The following is a 23,539-nucleotide window of genomic DNA, read 5'->3' as shown; positions in this document are numbered from 1 at the left end:
CTAAGAAACTGTGATTATTCCACAGAAAGGGGCAATGGGAAATCAACTGCCTAACTCAGAGAACAAATCCAGATACAAAACCAAGCAAAAGTAACATCTCTAAAACCAAGTTATTTCGTTCATGCTTATAAAAGGTTTTCATGCACCAAAAAAAAAAAAAAATTAATAAAAATTATTATTATTCTTTTTACAATAAGCACTAGTTCTGTTGTTCTAGCACACCCTGCTGTCTAGCTCTTCATCATATAACACACTTGGTTAATACTTACGCCACAGCAAAGTGATGCTTCACTGTTATCTTCACAGTACTTCATGACATAGAAAAGATACATGTAAGAACATATTTAATATTATTCTAATTGCTGCTAAAATACACAAACCTATCCAATGATTTCTCTGGAAATCCAGGTGTTTTATCTCTCCCCGACCCCTACACAAAATAAATAAGGAAGTGGATCTTCGGCCAGGCAGAAATAGAGGAAAAATCACTTATTTTGTATTTCAAGATTTTTCAGGCTTTAGGACAGAGACCATAGTGTTTATATCAGCTCAAAAGGACTGATCTAAAAGGGGATGAACTCGACTATGGACTGATGCATACATGCTATTCCTGCTTAATATATGTAGAAGGACCAATCAAAGAAATACTACATTTTTTTATAAATATATATATGTGTGTATATATATATATATACATATACATGAGAGAGATGATAGGACAGGTGTTTATATTTTAAAGCCCAAGACAGAACTAGGAGAGCCTCTGCACTTCCCCCCCGACACACACACACAAAACACAACTGAATCAAGTCCAGAAATGGATTGTGGCTCATTCAAAACATTCCTTAAAAAATTAAAAGTGTGATTTTTTTGTACTGTACCATAAACTGGTATTAATGCTCTGAGCAATTCAGGATATAACTCTCCTCCCATCATAAAACTAAACCTCTGCATTTTTTTTTTTTTTTCAAGTCATTTTGCATCTAACTAGAATTTTTGGAAAGCAAGATTAAAATAGCAAGTGCTGAATATAGAAAGTCAAAAATTAAATTCCCTCTGCATCTGAGAACACACACAGGTCACTCTTTGCTGCCTGAGGTTTTCCAGAATTATTGACCAAGCCGTGCACAGAAGAACCTAAGGACAGTGGATGAAAGTTCTGCAACAAAACCCAACCAAACCTTGAAAAACTCCACCAAAACTTGCTTTTTTTATCGTTTGCTCTCTCTGTGTTATCTAATTCACTCTCTTAACCAAGCTGGAACTGCTAGGTTTGTTTAGACAAATCAGCTCCAGGCAGGCCCTGGGCAGTGAGGGGCTGCTCCCCTCCAGCTCTGCCCACACCCAACACCTGCTTCAGCCCACTGAGGAGCAAGACTAACCAACACTACCACGTGCTGTACTAGTACTGCCACCAGCATTTCTGGTTTCAAGTCAGCATTTTCCAGGATAACAAGAGTACAGTGCAACATAAAATTCTCTTCTGGAAGCTTGAGATACAAGAGTCTGGAGGACGTGAACAGCTTAGCAAGTGCTGCCAGCCCCACAGGTACCGGAGCTCCCTCGGCACCTTCAAGGGGCAAATGAAAACACACACAGATTTGCACCATGCAAGTGGCAGCAGCAGCAACGTGTGGGAGACAGCCAGCCTGTCTGCACAAACAGATCACCATCTGCTGAAAACATGATGCTGCTGAGGAGTCTGAGAATGACTTAAGATTTGTTTTCCTTGTGTCAATTATCTAAGGAAGACACAGTCACTCTGCGCCGCGGCGAGCAATTCCAGCCCTCTGCGCTCCCTTCTTGCCTCTTCTTCAACACACACTGACTAATAGCATCTATTTTCTTTTAAGTTTCCAGTAGTTGTAAATAGAGGTAGCTGAGCTACTATTAAAAATCACTTTATGCTTTGAAGAGGAGGAACCTTTTAAATGCTGAAGTTACCCCTTAGCTGCACAATCTCTATTAATACTATAAAAATAGGAGAGGAGAAAAAGAAAATAGATGCAAGCAACTTTTGCATTTGGCACCTTTTGTCTAGATATTCATACTTCTCAAGTATTCTCTTTTTAATAAAGTTAATGCACACATAGGACACACCACATCAAAGGTTTGCTACATATTTACAAGGCACCAACCCTTTGTCACTTTGTACATGAATAAAGAACCGGTAGAAAGCACATCAGGACCCCGTAACTGTAGTATGGGACATACTTCAGTTCAGCACAATTCATCCACGTTTGGCCTGGGAAGATTAAAATAATCCAGATCCTTCTTACAATATAGAAACTGTAAACATTTTATAGCTGCCTTTAGGATTGGTGTATTGTGCAAAAGTTATAATTATTACTGTGTATAAGGATTTATGGCAGAAACCACATAAAAACTCTGTAAGAAGGTGCTATTTCTATAATACAAAAGAACAAAACGAGGGAGAGAAGTCAGACTCGTGACTCAGAATGTCATGTTCTTACTGAGAAGCTGGAAGCCTCTTTAATGTGATGAGCTCGTAGTGTGTGGGGAAGAATTTCTGCAATTTAAGGCCCAATGACTAAGGCTTGTTTGGACCAATGAAGTGTGGAGATCTGAAGCTTTAAAACAAACACCAACTGACATCATGGAAAAGCACCACTGTGAAACGTGACTGGAGTCCCCGCACAACTTGCTTGGTAGATTTTTCTGGTAAAATCCCTGCAGTAGAAGGCCATTGAAGTTCTTTTAAAATTGTTCCAAAAGTTTTTCATCTGTCAATAATTCCATCCCATGAGATGGCTGACCCTGGCTTTTTCTGTCATTTTCCGCACCCTGCCTGACCTGGAAGTACCAAGGTTCAAAGGATCCTCGGTGTGCACAAAATTGTCATTATCGGAATCGTCGTTGTACAAGACAGTCCTCCTGCCCTCGTTCCTCGTTTTGATCCGGGGTGGCCTGCTGAACCTCCCTCCAAACACGTTCTCACCAAACTGTCCTCCAAACAGAGTTTCAAATTCATCATCCGTAATCCGGGCGCGTTTGGCTCTGGTGGCTCCTCGCGAGGCTCCTCGGCCTCCTCGGCCTCTTCTTCCTCCCCTGCCGCCGCCTCTTCCTCTGCCGCAGCCTCTGCCACCTCTACCACCTCTTCCCCCTCTGCTCCACCTCCCCCACCTCCCCCATCTGCCTCTCCTTCCTGTCCCTCTGCCCTGCCAATTCCGTTTCCCACCGGTGATTTTTCGTTTGATTTTTCTCTTGGGCTTCTTGGATTGCACCACTTTGCTGTAGTCATGGTCCCCATCAATGTAATCCTGATCTGTTCTAGATGTTGATTCCGAGTCCGAATCAGAGCCACTCCTGCTTTCAGAACTTGAACTGGATCCTGATTCACCACTTTCTGATGAAGACAAACCAGCCTTTTCCTTTAATTCCCTCTTCTTCTTTTCCTCTTCCTCCACCTCCTCCAGATGCTCATCTTCTGATGCACTAATCAACTTCCTCTTGACTCCAGCCCGAGGTTCTCTGCCATCACCATTTGTAAGTGGTCCATCAGGAGAGTGATCTAAGCAAACACAAAACAACCCTCTTGGTTATCATCATCACACCTGAGCCAAACCAGACACAAAAAGTGGGATTTGCCTCAGGTGCCTTTGAGGTGTCCTCTGGGGAGGACCCAGCTCTGAGCTACTCCCCACAGATCTTTATGTGCTGGGGAGACAAACAGGTGCTCTAAGGAGAAAATTTGTCAGGCAAAGTAAACACAGTTCATCTTATCTGGCAGGAAGGGCTGCAGACCCTCTTGACTAAGAGTTCGGTGAAGATCCAGTCCATAAAAGGAGCCTGGAGTGACTAGGTTAGACACAAACATCTAACACACTTAGTCAAGGTGAATCCTACCTAGGGTAGGATTTCAAGGCAGAAAAAGCTCTGCAATGTATTTCAAATCTACACACATTAAAATAACACTCTGCAGGCAGAATTTATTCCCCAGCAAATGCACGCTCTCAAAAGGCTAAGTCCAGGGCACACTAGTGGCAAGCACGTTTTCAAGACAGTAAATAACCCAAGAAAGCTCACCAGGGTTGCTGAACACCTTCATTTAATAACATATAAAGTACTTTGCTAGCTTGGGACCCAAAATACCAAGTGTTCAAAGCTACAGGTCTGGCAGTGAAGATCAAATATCCTCAGCACAGGATACAAAAATGCTCACCTGCAACACACAACCCTGCTACAGCACAGGAGTGTGGGCCTGACAAAGGCTTTGAGGCTTCAGCCAATGCTCATTTCATGCCTCTCTTGGTCAAAAGTCTGACTAACAGGTCCCAGAGACAAAACTTCACTGTTTTCAAACAGTGTTTCCTTGCTCATCACAAACACTTAGACTGGGTCACAATACAAATAATGTTTTTAAACTTTTTTCCTCTTTGGCTTCAGCTTGATTAACCAAAGGACAAGGTTTCACTTGCTGTAACTCCTGAAGGAACTGTAATTGTCCAGAAATTGAAGAGCAACCAAACTTTTCCACCTGGAGAAATTCTGAAGCACTTCACTGAAGTGCAGGTGTGTGTCACGCTTCAGACAAGAGACCACAGAACTGCAAGAGGTGAAGTAAATCCCACCCCTTAGTATGGTTTGGGGATATAGTATCATGCTCGACTCAGGCAAGAATATCAGAGGCACCAAATAGAAGCAACATCTTTTCATTTCTAGTGCAACCAGTCATTCAAAGAACAGAATAGTTACTGTTTCTCACCTGGTTTGACTGGTGTAGATTTAGTCCTGACTGGTCTGCTCTTCCCTGGGTCAATGGTAGTTCCAGCTCGGTTCTGCGCAGTTGAGCCTGAGGAAGATGGTTGGCCTTCCATCTCTTCACCAGTGGCTGAACCCAGAGGTTCTTCTGCTGTGTCTGAAACTTTAGACAGGACACTGCTAACACCAGCAAGTAACTTGTCCTCTATCTATAGGGTTGTGATGCCAGGCATTCTGGGGAAGGTTTGCATCCCCTGAGTTAGCAGCCCTACTCAAGAGGTTAATGTCACCAAGCTGCCTCTGGAGCCATGAAGAGACAGGTTCCTCCAGGGTGTAATCCAAAGAAAACTTAATCTGTAACCTCTGTTTGACAGAAACCCATGTGCAGAAGTCCAGGCTCTTGCCACTAGATTAATTCTTCCAAGGTCAGAGGCAGGCTCCCTGTTCTCTGACCCTTACCCATAACTTACCAACAGCTGGAAGGCCAAGTTCAGCCAACAAAACCTACAGACAACACATTCACATGACCTTGTACTTGCTCTTTCAGCAGGTGGATTTTGCTCGTGTCTCATGAATACAAGATTTAAACTGAACATTTAATATCCTTCAGCCTTTACATCACTCTGCACATAAAGTTGCTGCAAGAGAAAGAACGCAGTTTATAAAATTCTCCTCACCATGAGATGAAACTGAAGAACTAGTCCTGGTCAAAGGCAGTGAGGTATTCTGGTTGGGTTTAGGTTGAATCTTCATTTGCTTCTGTTTCCCTTTTGGGCTGAAGACACAAAATATCCCAAAGAGATAAACCTGTTAGTACCAAAAGACTCAAACACAAACCCAATTTCCCCTGCAAAGTGTCTTGGTTTTTGCAACAAATGCATAACACAAATGATCTCTTCCCAGTGCTTCAGCAGGTGTAGCAATCCTAAAACAGTGACAATATCATTCTGAGTTTGCAAGAACCAGATTTCATAGAATCATAGAATGGTTTGGGTTGGAAAGGACCTAAAAGATCCACCAGATCCACCCTCCCTGCATGGGCAGGGACACCTCCCACCAGCCCAGGTTGCTCCAAGCCCCATCCAACCTGCCCTTCAACACCCTTTTAAAACAAATACTCAGTTTGCTTAGATAATGCATCCCACAGAAGTCAGAAAAGTGTTATACAACAGTTTTTTCATCAGTTACTAAAAAAAGGCAGAAAGAAACTTGCTCCTCTATTTTCCTCAGCAGGAAGACTTCTAATTAGATAGTCTTGCACTGAACCGAATTACGCACAAACGATGCATTGAGGATGGAATTTGAGCTCATGATTTTATCACCCAAAAGGGAACAGCATCAGGAGATGAGCAATATCACCAAGGCTTGTCCCCCACTGTCACCTCAAGTGACACAGGCAGCAGGTCTCACTATCACTACATTACCTGGATGCTCTGCTAGTTGAGGGTGAACTGCTACTGCTTCTGAGCCGCTTTCGGTACCGTGGCCTTCTCCTCTTATGACATTGCATTGCTGACTTGTACTCAGAGATGATATTTTTCATATGGTTTTCAAATAAGGCAGATAGTCGAAGTGTCATGCTATAAATCTGGAGTGAAAAAGCATTGTCACACTTATTAGAAGATCAGCAGAAGAAAAAAATATCACAGAGATGCACAAAAGAAAAATTCACGGTGACATTTAACTCTGAGGTTCTTTACAGATAATCTCCTTCCATGGTACAGTGATATGCTGGCAACAGAAAGTGTTTTCATAAAAGGATTGAGTTACTTACAGTACAAAGTATTTACAGAGTTAAAGGCAAATGGATGTCTGGATTACTGAAATACACCCTCAGTATTTAATCTCCATGAAGCAGAGAAGCACGCCGTGAGATAACTGGAAGCACTGAGGGAGAAACAACTGAACTTTGCTGCCCTCTCACCTTTGCTGTTTTGCTTTAATTCCCCAGTGATGAATCCTTAACACCCCCCTACAGTTCTGCACACAGAAGCCAGCAAAAATGTCCTCTTTCCTAATTTCTGTAAGCCAGATGTCAAAATCCTTCAATCATTCTGCTGTCCTCTCTGTAGGCCTTTCCTCTGTGTAGCCTCATCCACATATTCAGCCATGGCTACTTCTCCATCCTTCAACCTCCATTTACTTCTGTCAAAGATTTTAGCTTGGATATCTTGGAGTTATGACAGATAGTTCAAACTCAGGATAAATCAAACAAAGCTCTTGGTTCCTTCCTCATCCCCATACCCTTCTTCTGCACCCAGTCTTCTGAAAATTGTGCAAACACTACCAAGATGTTATCACCATCTTACAGTCAGATCTCCTCCCATTTTCTGCCCTCTGTCTGAACAGAAAATCTCTTTGATAGAGAGTTTTATTTACAACCACAGAACTTGAGTTTCACTCAGACCCTTAGATTTTAGCAGTGTCCTTCCCTCTAGCTCTGTTTTGTAGCACCCTGCCTTCTTGCCTCCACTTGGGATGCTGTTGCAAAGATGGTCAAAAGGGCTGGACAAGCCCAGGATGTTGGAAATACTTGGCAGCAGACAAACCTGCAGTGGCAGAAGGCCCAGCTGAGTGGCCCAGCCCTCCAGCAAGGATCATCTCACTGAGGTACTTCACAGTAGTCAAGCAAATGGATACTGATGGGCCACTCTATTAGAGTCATTTGGAGTTGACTCACAAGCTGTTCAGTGACTGACACACAGGGAAGTTCCCAGGGAGCATGTCTGCAGTAAATAACTCACCAAATTTACTCTGATGCACACATAAACCACCCTGAAATCACCTCTTTTTTTTTTTTTTTTGCAATCCTCTACTGATTTCCTTTCTATTAAATCGAGCAAAATTATTGGTCTTCACCTTGAGAGCCCACCCAACAGCCCTGACCCAACACCAAGAGTTCAATCTACCTTCAGCAACACCAACTCTGTGCTTTCTCTCATGCCCAGTTCCACTGGGCTGGAGTTCCTCTCTCCCACCCTGCTTCAAGCTCCCTCTCATCACCCTGCCTACACAAAACACAGTAGCTGTTACTCCACTGATGAGCTAGGAGTCCTCAAGTGAGGAGTAAGGTAGCACAACCTCCTGCTCCCTCCTATCCAGCACCCTTCCCATAGGCTGGAAACACTTTGCAGCAAACTCTGCTCCTTTTGCTCCTACCATAAGAAAATCCAGTGTCACACCAACTTAGGTGCCACATGAAAATGTCACCCTGATATTAAATGCTACGTATTATTGTGCTTTAAGTAACACTAGCTCAGTCTAGTCCCAAATGGTAGGCATTTCTTAGTCATACACTCAATAGTCCTCTTAGCCAGCTCATATAAAACTATCTGTATTTTAACTTTTCAGTCTCCCTTTTCCCTCTTGCCATAACAGGTTTAGGGCTCCAATCCAATCCATTTTTTTCTACCTAAATAGATTCCTATTCCTGCATGCAGAAAAAGCCAAGATTGATACCTGAGAAACACAGGTAACACCATGCAAGAGTCTTGACAAGTGTATCAAATAAGCCAGACAAAAATTCAGCATTATAATACTCTCCTCCCCTCCAGTAGTAGAACTATTGCATAACACTTGCATTAACAGCAGGTTAAGAAAAGATCCTACTATATAGACACTCAATTATCAAGCTGATAGCCCTATTTGGAGGAATAAATTATTGAAAAGAAAATAAAAGCAACTGGTGATCAGTTTCCTGCTGTTTCTTTCAAAGAAAGAGTTACAATGGTAACCATAGGATTTCTCAGGAGCTCTAAGTTCAGAAATTCAGATGAAAATGAAACTCAGAAGTGAGCAGAACAAAGCAATTTTATAACCACAGGTCCCAGAATTGACATATACCACTTCTTTTTCTTTCACAATGCAGTGCTTTGCTCTCCAGATACACTCCTTATTTCATGCCCTGTGCTCCTGTGGGGCCAGGGCCTTGGTAAAGAAGCACTAAAATGGATTACTTACTCGAGATTTTTTATTAGGAGTGTAAGCTTTAGAGTTGCAGAATATTAAACGAATATCTTTGTAGAATTCCAAGGGACTAGTGTAGTTTCCTGCTTCCAAGGTTTCTTTCACAGTGCTGAAGTCCATAGGAGTGTCTACAATATCTCGATAATCCTGTAGGAATCCACAAGAAAATAAGAAAGGCTGACAAATCCTATGGCAATAAGCACACCTCAGTGTTCAGCCACAACAGGGCCCCTCAGGTTGTTGTTGCTACTGGAGAGCTCCTGCAGGTAATTCTCAGAGCACAGAAGATGGTGTGTTCCAGCTCAGAAAAGGAGAGGTTACAAACGTGCCCAGCAAGGGTGTTTTGCCAAAGGATGAACTATAAGCTGTTTAAATTTTTAATATGAAACTTGTACTTACAGGGTAGGAGAAGAGATCAACTGGCTGTCTGAAAGGCTCCGAGTCCTCTCGCTCGTAGATCAGGTTTAACAACTGCTTGCACTGCTCCCTCCAAGCATCAGGACCTGCTTTCATGGGCTGCCTTTTCACTCGTCGTCGTACCTGCAGGACAACAGACACCACAGGATCACAGAATGTCAGGGGTTGGAAGGCACCTCCAAAGATCATGGAGTCCAACCCCCCTGCCAGAGCAGGACCCAAACTAGGGCAGGTCACTCAGAAAGGCATCCAGACAGGTCTGGAAAGTCTCCAGAGAAGGAGACTCCACAGCCTCTCTGGGCAGCCTGGCCCAGGGCTCTGTCACCTTCACAGCAAAGAAGTTCTTCCTCATCTTGAGGTGGAACTTCCTGGGCTCCAGTTTGAATCCATTGCCCCTCGTCCTGTCCCAGGGCACAAGTGACAAGAGCTTGTCCTGCCTTCTTGCTGCCCTCATGCATTGATAGACATTCATTAGATCCCCCCTCAGCCTTCTCCTCTCTAGACTGAACAGCCCCAGGTCTCTCAGCCTTTCCTCGTAAGGTTCCAGTCCCTTCATCATCCTCACAGCCTCCCTTGGACCCTCTCCAGCAGATCCCTGTCCCTCTGGAACTGGGGAGCCCAGAACTGGACACAACACTCCAAGTGAGGTCTCACCAGAGCTGAATAGAGGGGGAGGAGAACCTCCCTCCACTCAGGTTTTTCACTTCAAGTTCCCATTCATGTCCTAGTGTTATGATCCAAAGCAGATTCCCACAATGAAAGCCAGTCCTGCAGTCAGATTCCAGCACAGCTGAGGGCACAACAACATCCAGCTGCACATGCACCTTTTCTGGTGGTAGGTACCCAGTCCCACCAGAGGTATGTAACACTGCAGAGCCAGCACTGCTGTTCCTCTCAGCTTTCATCCCATTTGGACTGAATCTGTTCTAGGTATCTTTCAAATCAAATTAAAGAATGAGATTCTTTAGCAAATAAGGAAGCTTTCCTGCACTGCAGCTTCCTTAGTCAGCCAACACTTACACACACATGGAAGTGAATTCCCTACAGACTATCAGCTATGACAATTTCAACCATTCCAGAGCTAACCTGGAACCAGTACTTGGTCTATCTCCCTTCACAAGCCAGAGCAGGCAGAAGCGTGTTGTACTACTCACTTGTCTTTTTCCAGAGGAGGTTCCTGGAGCATCTGAATCTACATCTACTTCTGCCACCTAAAGGCAAAGGTAATGGTTACACACACGCGGTGGAAAAAGGCTTTAAAACCAAACAGCCACCACCACCAAACACAGCTTGAAACTACTCAAATGGCTCAAGCAAAACAGCAACTAGTCTCAAAGCAGAACTTGCAGAACTTCAGGGGAAGAAAAAAAAATGAGGTGGATAAGCTGTTTCATTTCTTTTCCAAGTTTGCTTCCATTGAAATGATATCTAAACATAGGAGAAATATGAATGACTTCTTTTCAGTCCTTAAGACTCAGATAAATTCCAGTCTTTCAGACCTGTATTTCCCTGCCTAAATGTTCGTGCCCTGCACAGCTGTCCTGATTTTATTCAGGCTTCATGCTGTGCCTCACACTAAGTGTGTGTAATATTCTTTTCAGAAACTACATGTAGAAATTATAATGACATCTCCATTGAGGACAGCTTTCTAGCACTGATTAAAAACAAAGAGGAGAAGTGGTTGCTTGAAAACTCCTACAAAGAACCTGAAAGTAATTTCTCTCTTATTTTAAAATGTATTATAAACCAAGACATGCTCTTTGAAAGGCTGGAGGGAAAGCAAGGTGATGTAGTAGCAATTCTGGGCATTTCTGATCACTGCTTGGAACAGGTGAGATTCACAACTGGCACAAGAAGGTTAAGGTGGGAAAGGAGAGTCTGCTATTTAAGTCATGGAAATCCCTCATTTTCTTCAAAATACTGTTTGAATAGGCTGTGAAAATACACGTCATGATTCAAAAGTAATTAAATTATTACATTGCACTACAGACTTTAAGCTTCAACACAAATCCAAGACAACAGCAGCAGCATAAAGGTGTTCAAGTAGCATCAGGTTTATCTTAAATATTTACAAACTGCAGCAATAAAGTGTGTCTTGGGCAGGAGGGAAGGAACCTCCAGCTAAATCTTGTCCTAGCTCATGTGTTGGAAAGCAGCACTGAAAAAGTAAACCAAACCCCAGTGACTTAGGTTATAATAGGTCACTTCTTTGCAACAGAAACTACAGCACATTTCAAAATGTTTACAGACTGCATTTAAGGGAAGAAGGTGTAAGGAGAGGAAAAAAAAGGTAAAGCAAGTGCCATCTAACCTGTCACTTCACTGACTGTGGGCAATGACACATAATTATGTAAGAAAACCAGCTCTGCTGCCTCACTGACAATAGGAGAGCTGTTGTCCTGGCTTGGCAGACTGAATAATACCCCAGTTCATATTCCCCTTACTTACTAATACTGCCTCACACAAGAAAACGTCATGTCCTGACAGGAGATTAAAGTTAAGCAGTTCCAAGAATAATTTTTTCTTACTTAAGGCAGCTTACTGCCCCAGGTGAGCAATTTAGATGAGCTAAATAGGCTCTTCTTGAAAATTCGGTGCAGCTACCCTTAAAATCTCAAGAAAAATCTTCACTCAAACTCCTTCCAGGTGCTGAATTTTAAAAAGGCAAGTTCTGATGATCAGACATAATGGCCTTACCTCCTCTTCTTCATCAGTACTGCTCAGGTCCTCTGCTTTCACCTTGTTATAGATTTCTAATATATCAGTGCAACTCTGATCCCTGCAGGACAATAACAAAAGCCAAAGTACATTACCAAATACCTCAGAAATTCAAGATGCCAGGTCTATAAAATAAAAGCCATGCCTACTATAAAATAAAAAGCAGGCCTACCCAATGAAACGAAGCAAGACATCTGTGACAATTTTGGCTGCTTTCACTATAGGACTGTCTGGCTCGTTGAATGTCCTGGCGTTGTGTTCAATGTATCTTACCTCCCACATCAGGGCAGAGATTCTCCTTAAAATAAAAGGGGAAAGGGATGGATGGCACACATTATTTTCCTTCTGAGTTCAGTTAAGAGTTCTCAGTAAAAAAAAGGCATCAGTTTTAAAGGACACAAACTGCCAAAGACCCAGGTAAGTTTCTCTTTTGCACAACACTGACTGTCCCACCTTGCCAGGCTGTGACAGCTTCGTGGAGGACAGATGTCCCTCTTCAAATCAGCAAGATCTCCTCAGAAGAGGAAACACACCTACTGAAGGACATTGCTGATTGCTCTCACTTGGAAAAAGCCTTAGAGACGGAGTGGTCCTCAGAGGGAGGAAAAAAATAAAGGAGCAGGACATTTGTTATCCCCAGGTTAACTGGAAAAGACTGAGGTTGCAGTTCACAGCACTATCTAGCCCACTTCTGGCAACTGCAACACAAGCAAAGCATCTGGTTCAAAGGCAGCAGAGATACAGATGAAGCAAAAACGTTTCAGATATACCAGCTTTTGCCTTAATAGCATGGCCAAAAGAAATGGTTAGTCAGCAAGACTCACTTTGCCCCAAGGCCTACACAGAATCTGACCGTTCCCTTCACAGGAATGTACTGCTGAAGTGGCAACTCACAGTTCTCAGCTACACAGCTTGACCTTGGCTGGGCTACAGGAAATGCAGATTACAGAGGATAAAAAACCCCAACTGACCTATAAAACCTGTTTTCAAGCCTCCTCCTGATTGTGGTGAGGTCAGTTGGATAAGCAACAACAGTGCAATACATGGGATAGGCACTAAGGTCCACTGGAACAGCGAAGGGATTAGAAATGTCTGAAAGACAAAAGATGCAACATGATTGAGATGCCTCAGAAGACACCAGAAGAAAGTTGTCAGATAACTAGACTCCTTACAATGGCTTTTCTTTCCACAGCTGGATATGTCATTACCCAGAAGGTAGGAGTCTCACTTTTGTACCACCTGTTAACTGCTCTTGAAAAAGCATTTTTGAAGTATTGCAGCAGAGATTTTCATGCCAGCAGCCAAGCCTGTGGCTGGACAGCCACATGGCATATGCACTTCCAACAGGAATCCTACAGGATGCTGCACAAACTAAGAATACATAAGACATACCTAAGACATACTAAGAATCTCCTACAGATACAGGAGAGAACTGAAATCCCAGCATGCTATTAAGCAGCTGCAAACCAAGGTTATTTATTGGTGAGGATGTTTGGTGAGGATCTGTTGGTTGTTTTTTGAGCGGTTTAATTCAATGTTTTAGTCACATTTTGATATGACCCACTCAGATTCCTCATCAGCTTGAAAGGAAGCAGGTCAAGCCCCAGAAGGAGGAGCAAAACTGAAAAGGAGACTATATGGGATCGAAAAGGCTCTTCTCAATGATTTAGCTGAGTGCACTTCAAATACCCCACACCAACTCCCAACACTCCATCCTATCTACTCTTCACGTGCCACCACCTTGACATTCTTAATCCTTCTGCCTTTTTTCTTCAAACATACCAAGGGAAAGAAGTTGCTCAATCCCCCGGATTACTCGTTCACATTCTTCATCTCTGGAATGGGCCCCCCATTCTCCTTCCTGGGGTTTGTAGAGAAGAGCTGTCAACTCATCTGGAGTCACAGGAACTCCAGCACCAACCTCCTCTGGATAAGCAGCTAAACATGAAGAATTCAACAATAAGTACTAGCAGTGGCAGAAAAAAACCACAACCTATTGACTTTGTATATGGACATGAACTCAACACACACTTACTTCCTTCTGGAATTGGTTCCATGTCCCATGGACTCATCCTCTCTCTTTCATTATTGTCCCAGCTATTAAAAAGAATACATTCAAAGCCTAAGTTAGAGCTGGATATAGTGATACACCTTTGCCCTACCAGACTTAGAAAGAAAAAGGTCATGTCTATTAGAAACAAGACATCACAGAATCACACAGAATCACAGAGTGGTGGGGTTGGGAGGGACCTCTGGACATCATCTAGTCCAACCACCTCCTAGGGTAGGATCGCCCAAAGCAGATCCCACAGGAACACATCCAGGAGGGTTTGGAATGTCTCCAGGGATGGAGACTCCACCACCTCCCTGGGCAGCCTGTCCCAGGGCTCTGGGACCCTCAGAGTCAAGAAGTAGTTTCTCATCTCCAGGTTCAACCTCCTGTGCTCCAGCTTGTGCCCATTGCCCCTGGTCCTGTCCCTGGACACCCCGAGCAGAGTCTGGCCCATCCTCCTGACACCCCCTGCAGATATTGATCAGCACTGAGCAGATCCCCCCTCAGCCTCCTCCTCTCCAGCTGAGCAGCCCCAGCTCTCCCAGCCTTTCCTCACAGGCAGATGCTCCAGCCCCTTCATCACCTCAGTGCCCCCAGCTACCTGCCAACTCCTTATTTGTCTCCTCTATCTCCTATTTTATATCTCCTATACATTCACTGCACTGCTGTTTATCTAAAAGCATTTTATGAGTAAGCTCATAATTTGATAAAGTGACTGATGATGTGTTCAAATGGGAAAAAGGCTCCTAGTTCCTGAGGGACACACTGTAGTTGTATGTCAATGTCTAGGAGACCCAGAGCATGTGGACATGTGTGCTACATAACAGCTGTGTAAGTACTTACTGGACAGAGTAGCACTGGAAGGAACTATCAGGATACTCTGCCTGGAAAGGCTGCTGACTCTCCACAGTCCCAAACCACCAAGCATCATCTATTATACTTCGAAATCTATCCCCTGGAAGAAAAAGGTTGCATTCAGCCAGAGAACACCACCAAGAATTGTTTAATACTTCTTTTTAGAGAATCAGTTTCCTCCTTCCTCAACATACTCCTGCAGTCCTTACAGTGTTGCACTCCAGACATCAAGCCCTTCCCCTAAAGGGAGGAATTTCACATCTCTGGTTCACTAGTCACAGCTGCCTCCACACCTCAAATTACAATATAACAGGACATTCTTCTGCTATCACAGGCCTTGTGTCACTTTCTCTCATTTATCTTTTCCTTTTCTGCTACAGGAATTGTAGCAAACATTCAGTCGAGTTTCCAGTGGTTGCTACACCACCCTCTGTGCTACAGTCCTTTCCATCTTGTACCAGAGATGCTGCATCCCATTAAACAGCTGCAAAAATGTTGCAGAACACAGGGAAGTGGGGAAAAAAGTACTCACCTATTTGCCAGTTCCTTTCTTTGGCTTCATTATAAAACTGGTGCAGCACAAGGAAGTCAATAACATCTGGCATATCATGGTACCTTCATGAAACAGACAAAAAAAGGTTCCCATGACACATAAATATAGTTCCACACTTACAGTACAGTCTCTAAACACAACATTCCATGCATTTTGTTTTCAAGTTTGGCACAATGACAAATAAATGACACCATCATGACTTGCAAGACCAAAATGAAGGAGGGGGGAGGGGGTGAAGTTTCTAAACTGCAAGAAACTCTCTTGAAGAGTGTCAGCAACATTTCAGTTACTCACTTTATGGAAAATGATTCTCCAGTCATTTTGCCTGTGATTGGATCTAGGAATGCAAGCTTCAAGCAGCAGAGTGTAGGAGGCCCAACTTCATATTTAATTCCTACAGTCTTCACAAATTCTTGTTCCTATTTATCAAGACATTAAGACATTTTAACTTGCTAACAAAAAAACATCCACAATAAAGTACCAAATGTATTCATAAAAACCAAATAGGTTTCTCCTTTGCAGCTCAGGTAATGTCACCAATAAGACTTTTCTTTTCCAAACACTAGAAACCAATCAAAACTACCTTAAAAACCAAATGATATGTAAGATGCTCATTGCCTTGATGGATTTGTGAACAGGACACTCATAAACTATTTAAGTTCTGTAATGATGTTCCAAGGAACACACACCACTCTGGTCTTAACCACAGTGCCAGCACCAAGGGCCTCTAACCAAGGGCCTTGCACAGCAACATACAGGGGAAATAAAAGGAAACTCTTCCTCTGAAAGAGGAAATTCAACAATAGCCTTTATGTTCACATCCTGTCAAACACCAGCAGGTGGTTAAGATCTCTATCCTAAATGAAATCCTACTTCCTTCTCCTTCCCAACTGATGATGCCTTTGAAGATGACAGCTGGAATCACTGAAAACCTAGGACAAGTAACTGGGTATTTTTCCAGTAAAGCAGTTATTTTCATTGCCAGCACCACTGGCATACACATGTATGGGTATTAGTACATACAAGGTGCTCTTCTCTTGACATGAAACCTGAGCAAAGCAGAAAAATCTATGGCAACACTGGGGATTAGAGGTTAAGGGAGTCAGTGGTTCAAAGCAAAAGGATAAGAAAAATGGACAGAACTATATAAACCTTGTACCTTCTCCAGCAACTCACAATGCTTTCATTTTGTAAAAATATGCTATAAGATACTGTCTTGCCCTTCAAAGACTTGAAGAACATATACAGTTAGCTAGATCAACACAGCTTGTGAATCCATTTGGGTCTTTGCACCATCACCTTTTACATCTTACTACAGGATTTAAAACAATGCATAGGACCTGGATGTCCAGGTCACTGTAGAGTGTGAACAGAACTCCCAACAGCTTTTGAGTGGTGGGTTCTGCATGAAGTAGTGTTAAGAAAAAAACACCCCAGAGTTACAAAACAATTTGGGTTGAAAGTGACCCCACCAAGTCCAAAATCCAGCATATCTGGCTAACATCTGCATTAGATCAAGCCACTCAGAGCTTGCCCTCCTGAGCTTGGAGGAGATTCCATCCTCTCTCTGGGTAACCTGTTACAGTGCTTAACTACTCTGCTTAACTACTCTTACTCTGACTTTTTTATTTCTTGAATATTCTACATTTTTTTTCATCTATCAGGCAAGAATACCACACTAGACAAACCTGCACATTTTTTATTATCCTTCCAGCTTCCTATTGTCAGAAACAGGACAGATGCAAAGGCTTGGTGTTAATGAAAACACTAGCATTAAGATTTACCACTTTAATTTTGACATTAACATTTGGCTCTTTCAGGTGTTTAACTTACCCTGAGTTCCATTTTGTTCCATGGTTGTTTCTGCATGTTAATACTGTAAATTTTTGCTTTCCTCACTGCCCGCACATAAGCTTCGTGGCCTTGTCTAAAATATATGATCTTGAAATGAAAAATAAAGTCTCATTAATTTTATTGATTATTTTCCTGATTATTCTAAGGTTTCTATGAACAACTCAGGTATCGTCCCTTTGAGAACACCCAGCACGATTCTTAATTTCATTAGAAAGCCCTTTTCTCCTTAAAAATAGTTATACCAGCCCAAAAAGGGGCACCTGCTATGTGCTTTCAAACTTGGGATCACTGAGAAGTGAGAAAGGTATGTCTGAAGAGGCAGCACCAACTCCTCCTGCTCCTCACAAGTCCCACGTGCAGAAGAAGAGACACAGGACAGCTAGTTGTGAGCAACTGATTGGCCAAGTTTTGAGAACTCTTCCTTTTTCCTCAGGCAACCAGGGACATTTCAACCAATTCACTGAAAATATTGCTTGGCATAACAATCCTGAGCAAAAGCAGCTCAGCAGCCTAGGCTGGAATTCCACATGGCTGAGCTCATTACCTCATCTCCCATCTGGGGGACAAAAGGGGAGCGGCGGGGAATGGTATCCAAGATCCACTGAGGAGCAAGCCATTCTTCACTGGGCTCACCTTCCATGGAAAGCAGTCCACTTGGTTTCTTAAATACATTGGATTAAATTTAGAATGCAAGCTGTAATCACCATGGTACAACACATGCAAAACTGAGCATACAGCAGAAGATAAATATATAGTGGGGAATAAGACATGTTCGTTATAAATATACTAGGAGCTTCATATAAATATAATATAAATAAATATAATAAAAGCTTCATAAATAAAGAGATTGTATTTCTTCTCTTAGAAAATTTTATCTCTTCCCTTAGAAATATTCTGAACATCTTCTTTCAAAAATACTAGGAGAAAGAAATCTGAGCATGTAGATGCAATGCAGATGTGTTGTCATGTTACAACAAAACCACCTTGGAGTACATCTTACTGCAGGGAGGAGCATAAATCTGGGAGCAAACATGCCACTTGTAATGGAGAACTACCTGCAGGAAAATTGAAAGTGTATTTGTCTCACACAGCAGCAAAACAAACACAAAAGTTACCCTGATACCACTGGTACTGCAATTACTGTGTATCTCTAGGCTCTTTCTTCCTATATACTTGTTGGTGACAACTTTTACTCTGAAAACAACCATTAAAAAAATAATCTTTATCCATCAAGTAAAAAAAAAAAAAAAGACACTAAACCATTTCAAATGCTGACCTTTTTTCTAGGCTGTTTAAGTTTCCTTCGTTTGGGCTCCAGTCCTTTTGTTCCCTTCATATTTTCATCTTCAGAACTACTACATATTTTCCGAGCTGCCTGCCTGGTTTGTCTCTTTGGAGGCTGGAGATTAATCCCAGCATCTGCTGTCCAGTCAGAATATTCACTTGACGAATCACTGGAGATAATTAAGAGTTATAAGGAAGGAAACAGCACACTTCAGTTTTCACACAGTGGAGTGAAAGTTCCACACATCCAACTTGCTCTTCTGGTTACGTGGAACAGATGTCAGGATTGGCACAGAAATCTCATCCTCGGGTGAACTGAAAAGCAAACCTCAGTGCCCTCTAATTTGTGTATTTCAGCAAATTCTATGATCAATTGCAAGCTCATAGTAAAGCTACAGGAAAATGCTGCAGTCTGAACAGAAGACATGTCTGCACTTCTATCAATATTTCTAATGCTCTAAATGTTCACCCTGGTTTTCTGTTCAATTCTGTTATAAAACTTCTGCAATTCCTTAGCCCCTCTACTACATCAAAGTATTTGTCTGTTCACAGACCCTTACACATTTTATTGGTTGCCATTTTAAACTACCTAGTTGTACACTTTTAATTTGTCAAAAAGGTGTGACAGGAGAGTATCACAATATCAGATGTCTGTCTTAAATGATAGAATCAGCTAAGGAGATTAATTAAGAGAGCAATAAAGCTACCTGGAACTGCTTTCACTTTGCCACGCTGCCACAGGATCATCCATGGATGCATCACTTGTGCCAACAGTCTCATCTTCCTGTATTAAAAGCAAAATGTTTCACTTTTGCGCCAAGTTTAAAATGGATCATTTCTGATTGCAAGCAAGTTGTGTGACTTGTCTCACCTGAGGGAAACTTTGTATTTAAGGACTGGTTTACCTTAAAGGAAGTCCACCATTTCTTTCTGTATCTTAATTAATATCATACTATATGCCTATAGAATTTCTATAGAAAGAGATAGGAATTTTAATGGTATTAGAACCATAAAATGAGTTTTATTTAAGTGTTTAATTAATAAATGTTAGTGTCAAGTGACAAGCTTTCTAGCTATTCTGGATGTTCAATGCATTTACAAAGACACAGGGTTCAGTCTCTTCTTACTTTGCATGCTTTCTTAATGAGAACAAGTTATATTTAATCTGGTATATTTTAAGTTCTTCCCTTGCCAATATCAATGATAAATACCAATACTAAATCTCTTTCAACAGCAGTCTACAGATATAGATGAAATCAAAGCACTGAATGTGACCTAGAATATATGTGCAGTATGAAATCCCAAAAAAGCAAGTGATTTAACACAACCCAGTTAAATTTACTTGGAAATGTTTCAGATTTCCCAAAAATACCCAACCAGTTTTAAGTTAGTTTTGCATATTACTGGCACTGAGGTAAATGATCCTTCTCTCCCCAAGGTCAACTTGCTACACTAACACCACAAATCCAAATCATAGAGTCATAGAATCATCAAGGTTGGAAGGGACCTTAAAGACCATCAGGTTCCAACCCCCCTGCCATGAGCAGGGATCCCCACCACTACATCAGGTTGCACAAAACCTCGTCCAACCTGGCCTTAAAAACCTCCAGGGATGGGGCATCAACAGCCTCCCTGGCCAACCCATCGCAGTTCCTCACCACCCTGATAGTGAAGAATTTCTTCCTAATATCTAACCTAAATCTCCCCTCTCTGTTTAAAGCCATCCCCCCTTGTCCTCTCCCTCCCTGCCCTTGTCCCAAGTCCCTCCCCAGCTTTCCTGGAGCCCCTTCAGGCACTGGAAGGTGCTCTAAGGTCTCCCTGGAGCCTTCTCTTCTCCAGGCTGAACACCCCAACTGTCTCAGCCTGTCTCCAGAGCAGAGCTGCTCCAGCCCTTTGATCATCTTGGTGGCTCTTCTCTGGACCCTCTCCAACAGGTCTACATCCTTCTTGTGCTGAGCAGAGCACAAGAGCACAAGCAGAGCAGAGGGGCAGAATCCCCTCCCTGCCCAAACAACCCGAGCGTTTCTCCCAAGGCGGAGACCCACAGAGCCCGTACGCTACCAGTGCTCCCAGCACGTCTGCTGTCAAACCACCAATTTATGAGCAGGGAACCGAGAAGAAAGAAGCCCTGGCTGCACCAGACCTCTGAGGAGCTCTCTGATTCCTCCCGAGCACGAGCAGTCTGGCTGGCTCCCTGCTGGCTGTGCTCTCTGGTGGAGCGGGTTTGGTAGGCATGCTGCCGCTTGCGCTGGTTTCTCCTCAAAGACCTTCCACTCCCCGGCTGGTAATCGTTCTGTTATCACAGGGCAGGGGTGGGGGGGGCAAAAGGGAAAAGAGCAGAGATTTAATCATGAACTACACAAGGTGACTGGGCATCGTATCACATTGACAAACAACAACCAGAATATCTGGAACGAGAAAAGAGATTTATCTATTTTTTTACACGCTTGTGGTTCGGTTCAGTCCTCACGCAGGTTTTTTTGGGTCAGTCTCAATTCTACCTCAGAAAGGAAGTTATGGAGAAAGATGCACTTTTCCTAAAAGATACCTGCAGCCTCTGGGCAAGACACAAGCTAGCCACCTCTAGTATTTCTCCCGATTTCCACAAGTCAAACTGAACACCCACTGTGGCTCTGCCCTTCTCCCATCCCAGCATCTTCCCACTGCTGAATCCTCAAGGACAGAGATTGATCACTTGCATATTTGAGCATCAAGACAGACAAATTGCAGATACAGAAGGAAGAGCGAGAGCCAGAGAAACAAATAGTACTATGAACTCCTAAATAATTTAATAAAATTGGCTGGGGGTGTTTTTTCTGTTGTTCCTCTTGTTTGCTCAGTGGTCAGAACTGCTTCACACCCAGGTCGTCTCCCCCAGTGAACCAACTCACCCTCTGCAAGGTGTGGGATGGCTTTCTCTTCTTCTCAACTGTGTATAAACTGATCTCAATTTCACCTTTGGCAGCTCGACATTCCTCCTGGACCCTGTTTATACAGAGGAAACATCCCTTTTATTCCATAAATCATCACATCACTTGACAGCTTCATTAATATACACACTAAAATACTTGTGGTTCCCTTGCAGTAAGAAATCAGTGCACAAGGTCCTCCTAAGCAGCATCCACACATATTTCACTCCTGGAATCACAAGTTTAGGAAGCAAACTTGTCAGCTGAGCCTCCATAATTTAAAAAAGCTTCAGGAAAAATATGGTATGTGAACAACTGAAGAAAGACTCAGTTATGAAGGGAAGGAATTCCTATTCTCAACTCTCCAGCAGAGGCTACCACTGTATTCCTAATGTCCAGATTTCAAAACAAACAAAGCAACCAATCCCCAAAAGCCAACACATTTCAGAAAAATCACAGAATCACAGAATGGTCAAGGTTGGAAGGGACCTCTGGAGATCATCTATTCCAACCTCCTTCCAGAGCAGGATCCCCTAGAGAAGACCCAAAGGAACATGTCCAAGTTTGGAATGTCTCCAGGGATGGAGACTCCACCACCTCCCTGGGCAGCCTGGCCCAGGGCTCTGGGACCCTCAGAGTCAAGAAGTAGTTTCTCATCTCCAGGTTCAACCTCCTGTGCTCCAGCTTGTGCCCATTGCCCCTGGTCCTGTCCCTGGACACCCCTGAGCAGAGTCTGGCCCATCCTCCTGCCACCCCCTGCAGATATTGACCAGCACTGAGCAGATCCCCCCTCAGCCTCCTCCTCTCCAGCTGAGCAGCCCCAGCTCTCCCAGCCTTTCCTCACAGGCAGATGCTCCAGCCCCTTCAGCATCTCAGTGCCCTGGGATGGACTCTCTCCAGCAGCTCCTTGTTCTTCATGAACTGGAAAGCTCAGACCTGCACAGAGGGCTCCAGGGGAGGCCTCCCCAGGGCAGAGGGGAAGGAGAACCTCCCTTGACCTGCTGCTCACGCTCTTCTTAACGCAACCATAGTTTTTAACAACTCCTAACAGATCTATGGAAGAACCTTTAAACCATCTTTTTTTGCCCCTCTCTCACTCAGCATCTTACTTGCTGATGCCTGGAGGAAGCTCATTCACCACCACTCTCCTGCTCCAGGCCATGAGATCCCTCTCAGTGGCCATTTGGCTCCGCGGGGCGTTGTGGTGCATTTGCCGGACGCCTTCGATCTGCCCGCTCCTCCGGAGCCCCACGTTGGGTGGAGATGCAACATCCAAGCCTGGGCTGCGGAGAGCTATGGGACACAGAAGTGAAGAGAACCTTCTTTAAACCATCCATAAGATCTACCATGTAAAGCTCAAGGACCACATGGAGGTTCTGCTCTGGCAACAAGCAACACGTTCTATGTTCAATCGCTTTGTGTCTTGCTCCGGATGGACGTCTGTGTGTTGGATTTCTGGAGGTGTGTCTGCCACAGCAACACCACTGTGTCTTGCTAGAGTTTAGAGACATCCAAGGCAAGCAAAGAATATAATCTATGAAAGGTTTTAAAGGCACTTAAGTGACCTTCAAATCAAAGTCTTGTCAACTGTTTAAGGCTCGGAAATAATTCATCTTAAATCTTCTGGTACAAGAAGAGATGAGGTTGACATCTACAATAGCAGACTGCTGCAAGGTTCATGGTTTCTGCTGTAGCTCCCTTTGTTCTGTGTCTGCAATGCTTTACCTCCTGTGCCACAGGCACTGCTCCTGCCCTGGGCTTTTCATCAGGTGGCACAAGAAAGCAGTGCCACCTTCTCAGGAGAAAAGACACTTCAGGTAGCAAAGTGAGACAAAGAGGCTGATATACCAGAAGCACTGCCATCCTTGCCTTAATGTACCTCAGAATTCCCACCTGCTTAAATACAGTTAAGCACATGAATCAATTGCATCCATGGTTGTCCAAACCTAGATAAAATATTTGGCTATGTAAACCTCAGGTTCCTTACACACACTCTAATGAACTCACAGAAATGGGCAGTTCCTGTGGCAAAGCCACGGATCAGTGCAAGTCCTGAAAGGGAACTGATTTCTATACCACTCCTCTCTGGACATTCCCTTTCACACACCTACAGGGACATCCAAAAAAAGTTGAGACCTGGGCTGGGGACAACACATCAACCTGTCACAAGAAGCAGCAAAGACTTCCCGTGAGCTGACACTGGCTGCT

General features: G+C 43.4%; 1 protein-coding gene across 1 annotated transcript in view; it reads right to left on the bottom strand.

Annotated features, from left to right (window-relative positions):
* Positions 1-474: 474 nt before the first annotated feature.
* BRWD3 (bromodomain and WD repeat domain containing 3) overlaps positions 475-23,539 on the bottom strand; it is a 59,451-nt gene continuing 36,386 nt past the window's right edge. Inside the window, exons 19-40 of the mRNA XM_051630666.1 lie at positions 22,441-22,624; positions 21,314-21,407; positions 20,566-20,715; positions 19,130-19,206; positions 18,415-18,592; positions 17,683-17,799; positions 17,118-17,225; positions 15,579-15,703; positions 15,264-15,346; positions 14,720-14,831; positions 13,859-13,920; positions 13,606-13,761; positions 12,795-12,915; positions 11,996-12,121; positions 11,803-11,884; positions 10,260-10,316; positions 9,088-9,228; positions 8,683-8,835; positions 6,147-6,310; positions 5,400-5,497; positions 4,727-4,885; positions 475-3,532 (exon numbers count right to left, since the gene is read on the bottom strand). Coding sequence (XP_051486626.1) covers positions 2,748-3,532; positions 4,727-4,885; positions 5,400-5,497; positions 6,147-6,310; positions 8,683-8,835; positions 9,088-9,228; positions 10,260-10,316; positions 11,803-11,884; positions 11,996-12,121; positions 12,795-12,915; positions 13,606-13,761; positions 13,859-13,920; positions 14,720-14,831; positions 15,264-15,346; positions 15,579-15,703; positions 17,118-17,225; positions 17,683-17,799; positions 18,415-18,592; positions 19,130-19,206; positions 20,566-20,715; positions 21,314-21,407; positions 22,441-22,624 — 3,332 coding nt within the window. The 3' untranslated portion in view covers positions 475-2,747. The remainder of the gene's footprint in view (positions 3,533-4,726; positions 4,886-5,399; positions 5,498-6,146; positions 6,311-8,682; positions 8,836-9,087; positions 9,229-10,259; positions 10,317-11,802; positions 11,885-11,995; positions 12,122-12,794; positions 12,916-13,605; positions 13,762-13,858; positions 13,921-14,719; positions 14,832-15,263; positions 15,347-15,578; positions 15,704-17,117; positions 17,226-17,682; positions 17,800-18,414; positions 18,593-19,129; positions 19,207-20,565; positions 20,716-21,313; positions 21,408-22,440; positions 22,625-23,539) is intronic.

Source organism: Apus apus, chromosome 12 (assembly GCF_020740795.1).
Source record: "Apus apus isolate bApuApu2 chromosome 12, bApuApu2.pri.cur, whole genome shotgun sequence".
In the NCBI taxonomy this organism is placed as follows: Eukaryota; Metazoa; Chordata; class Aves; order Apodiformes; family Apodidae; genus Apus; species Apus apus.
Note: the sequence above shows the minus strand (reverse complement) of the source record. Positions and strands in the feature narration are given on the sequence as shown.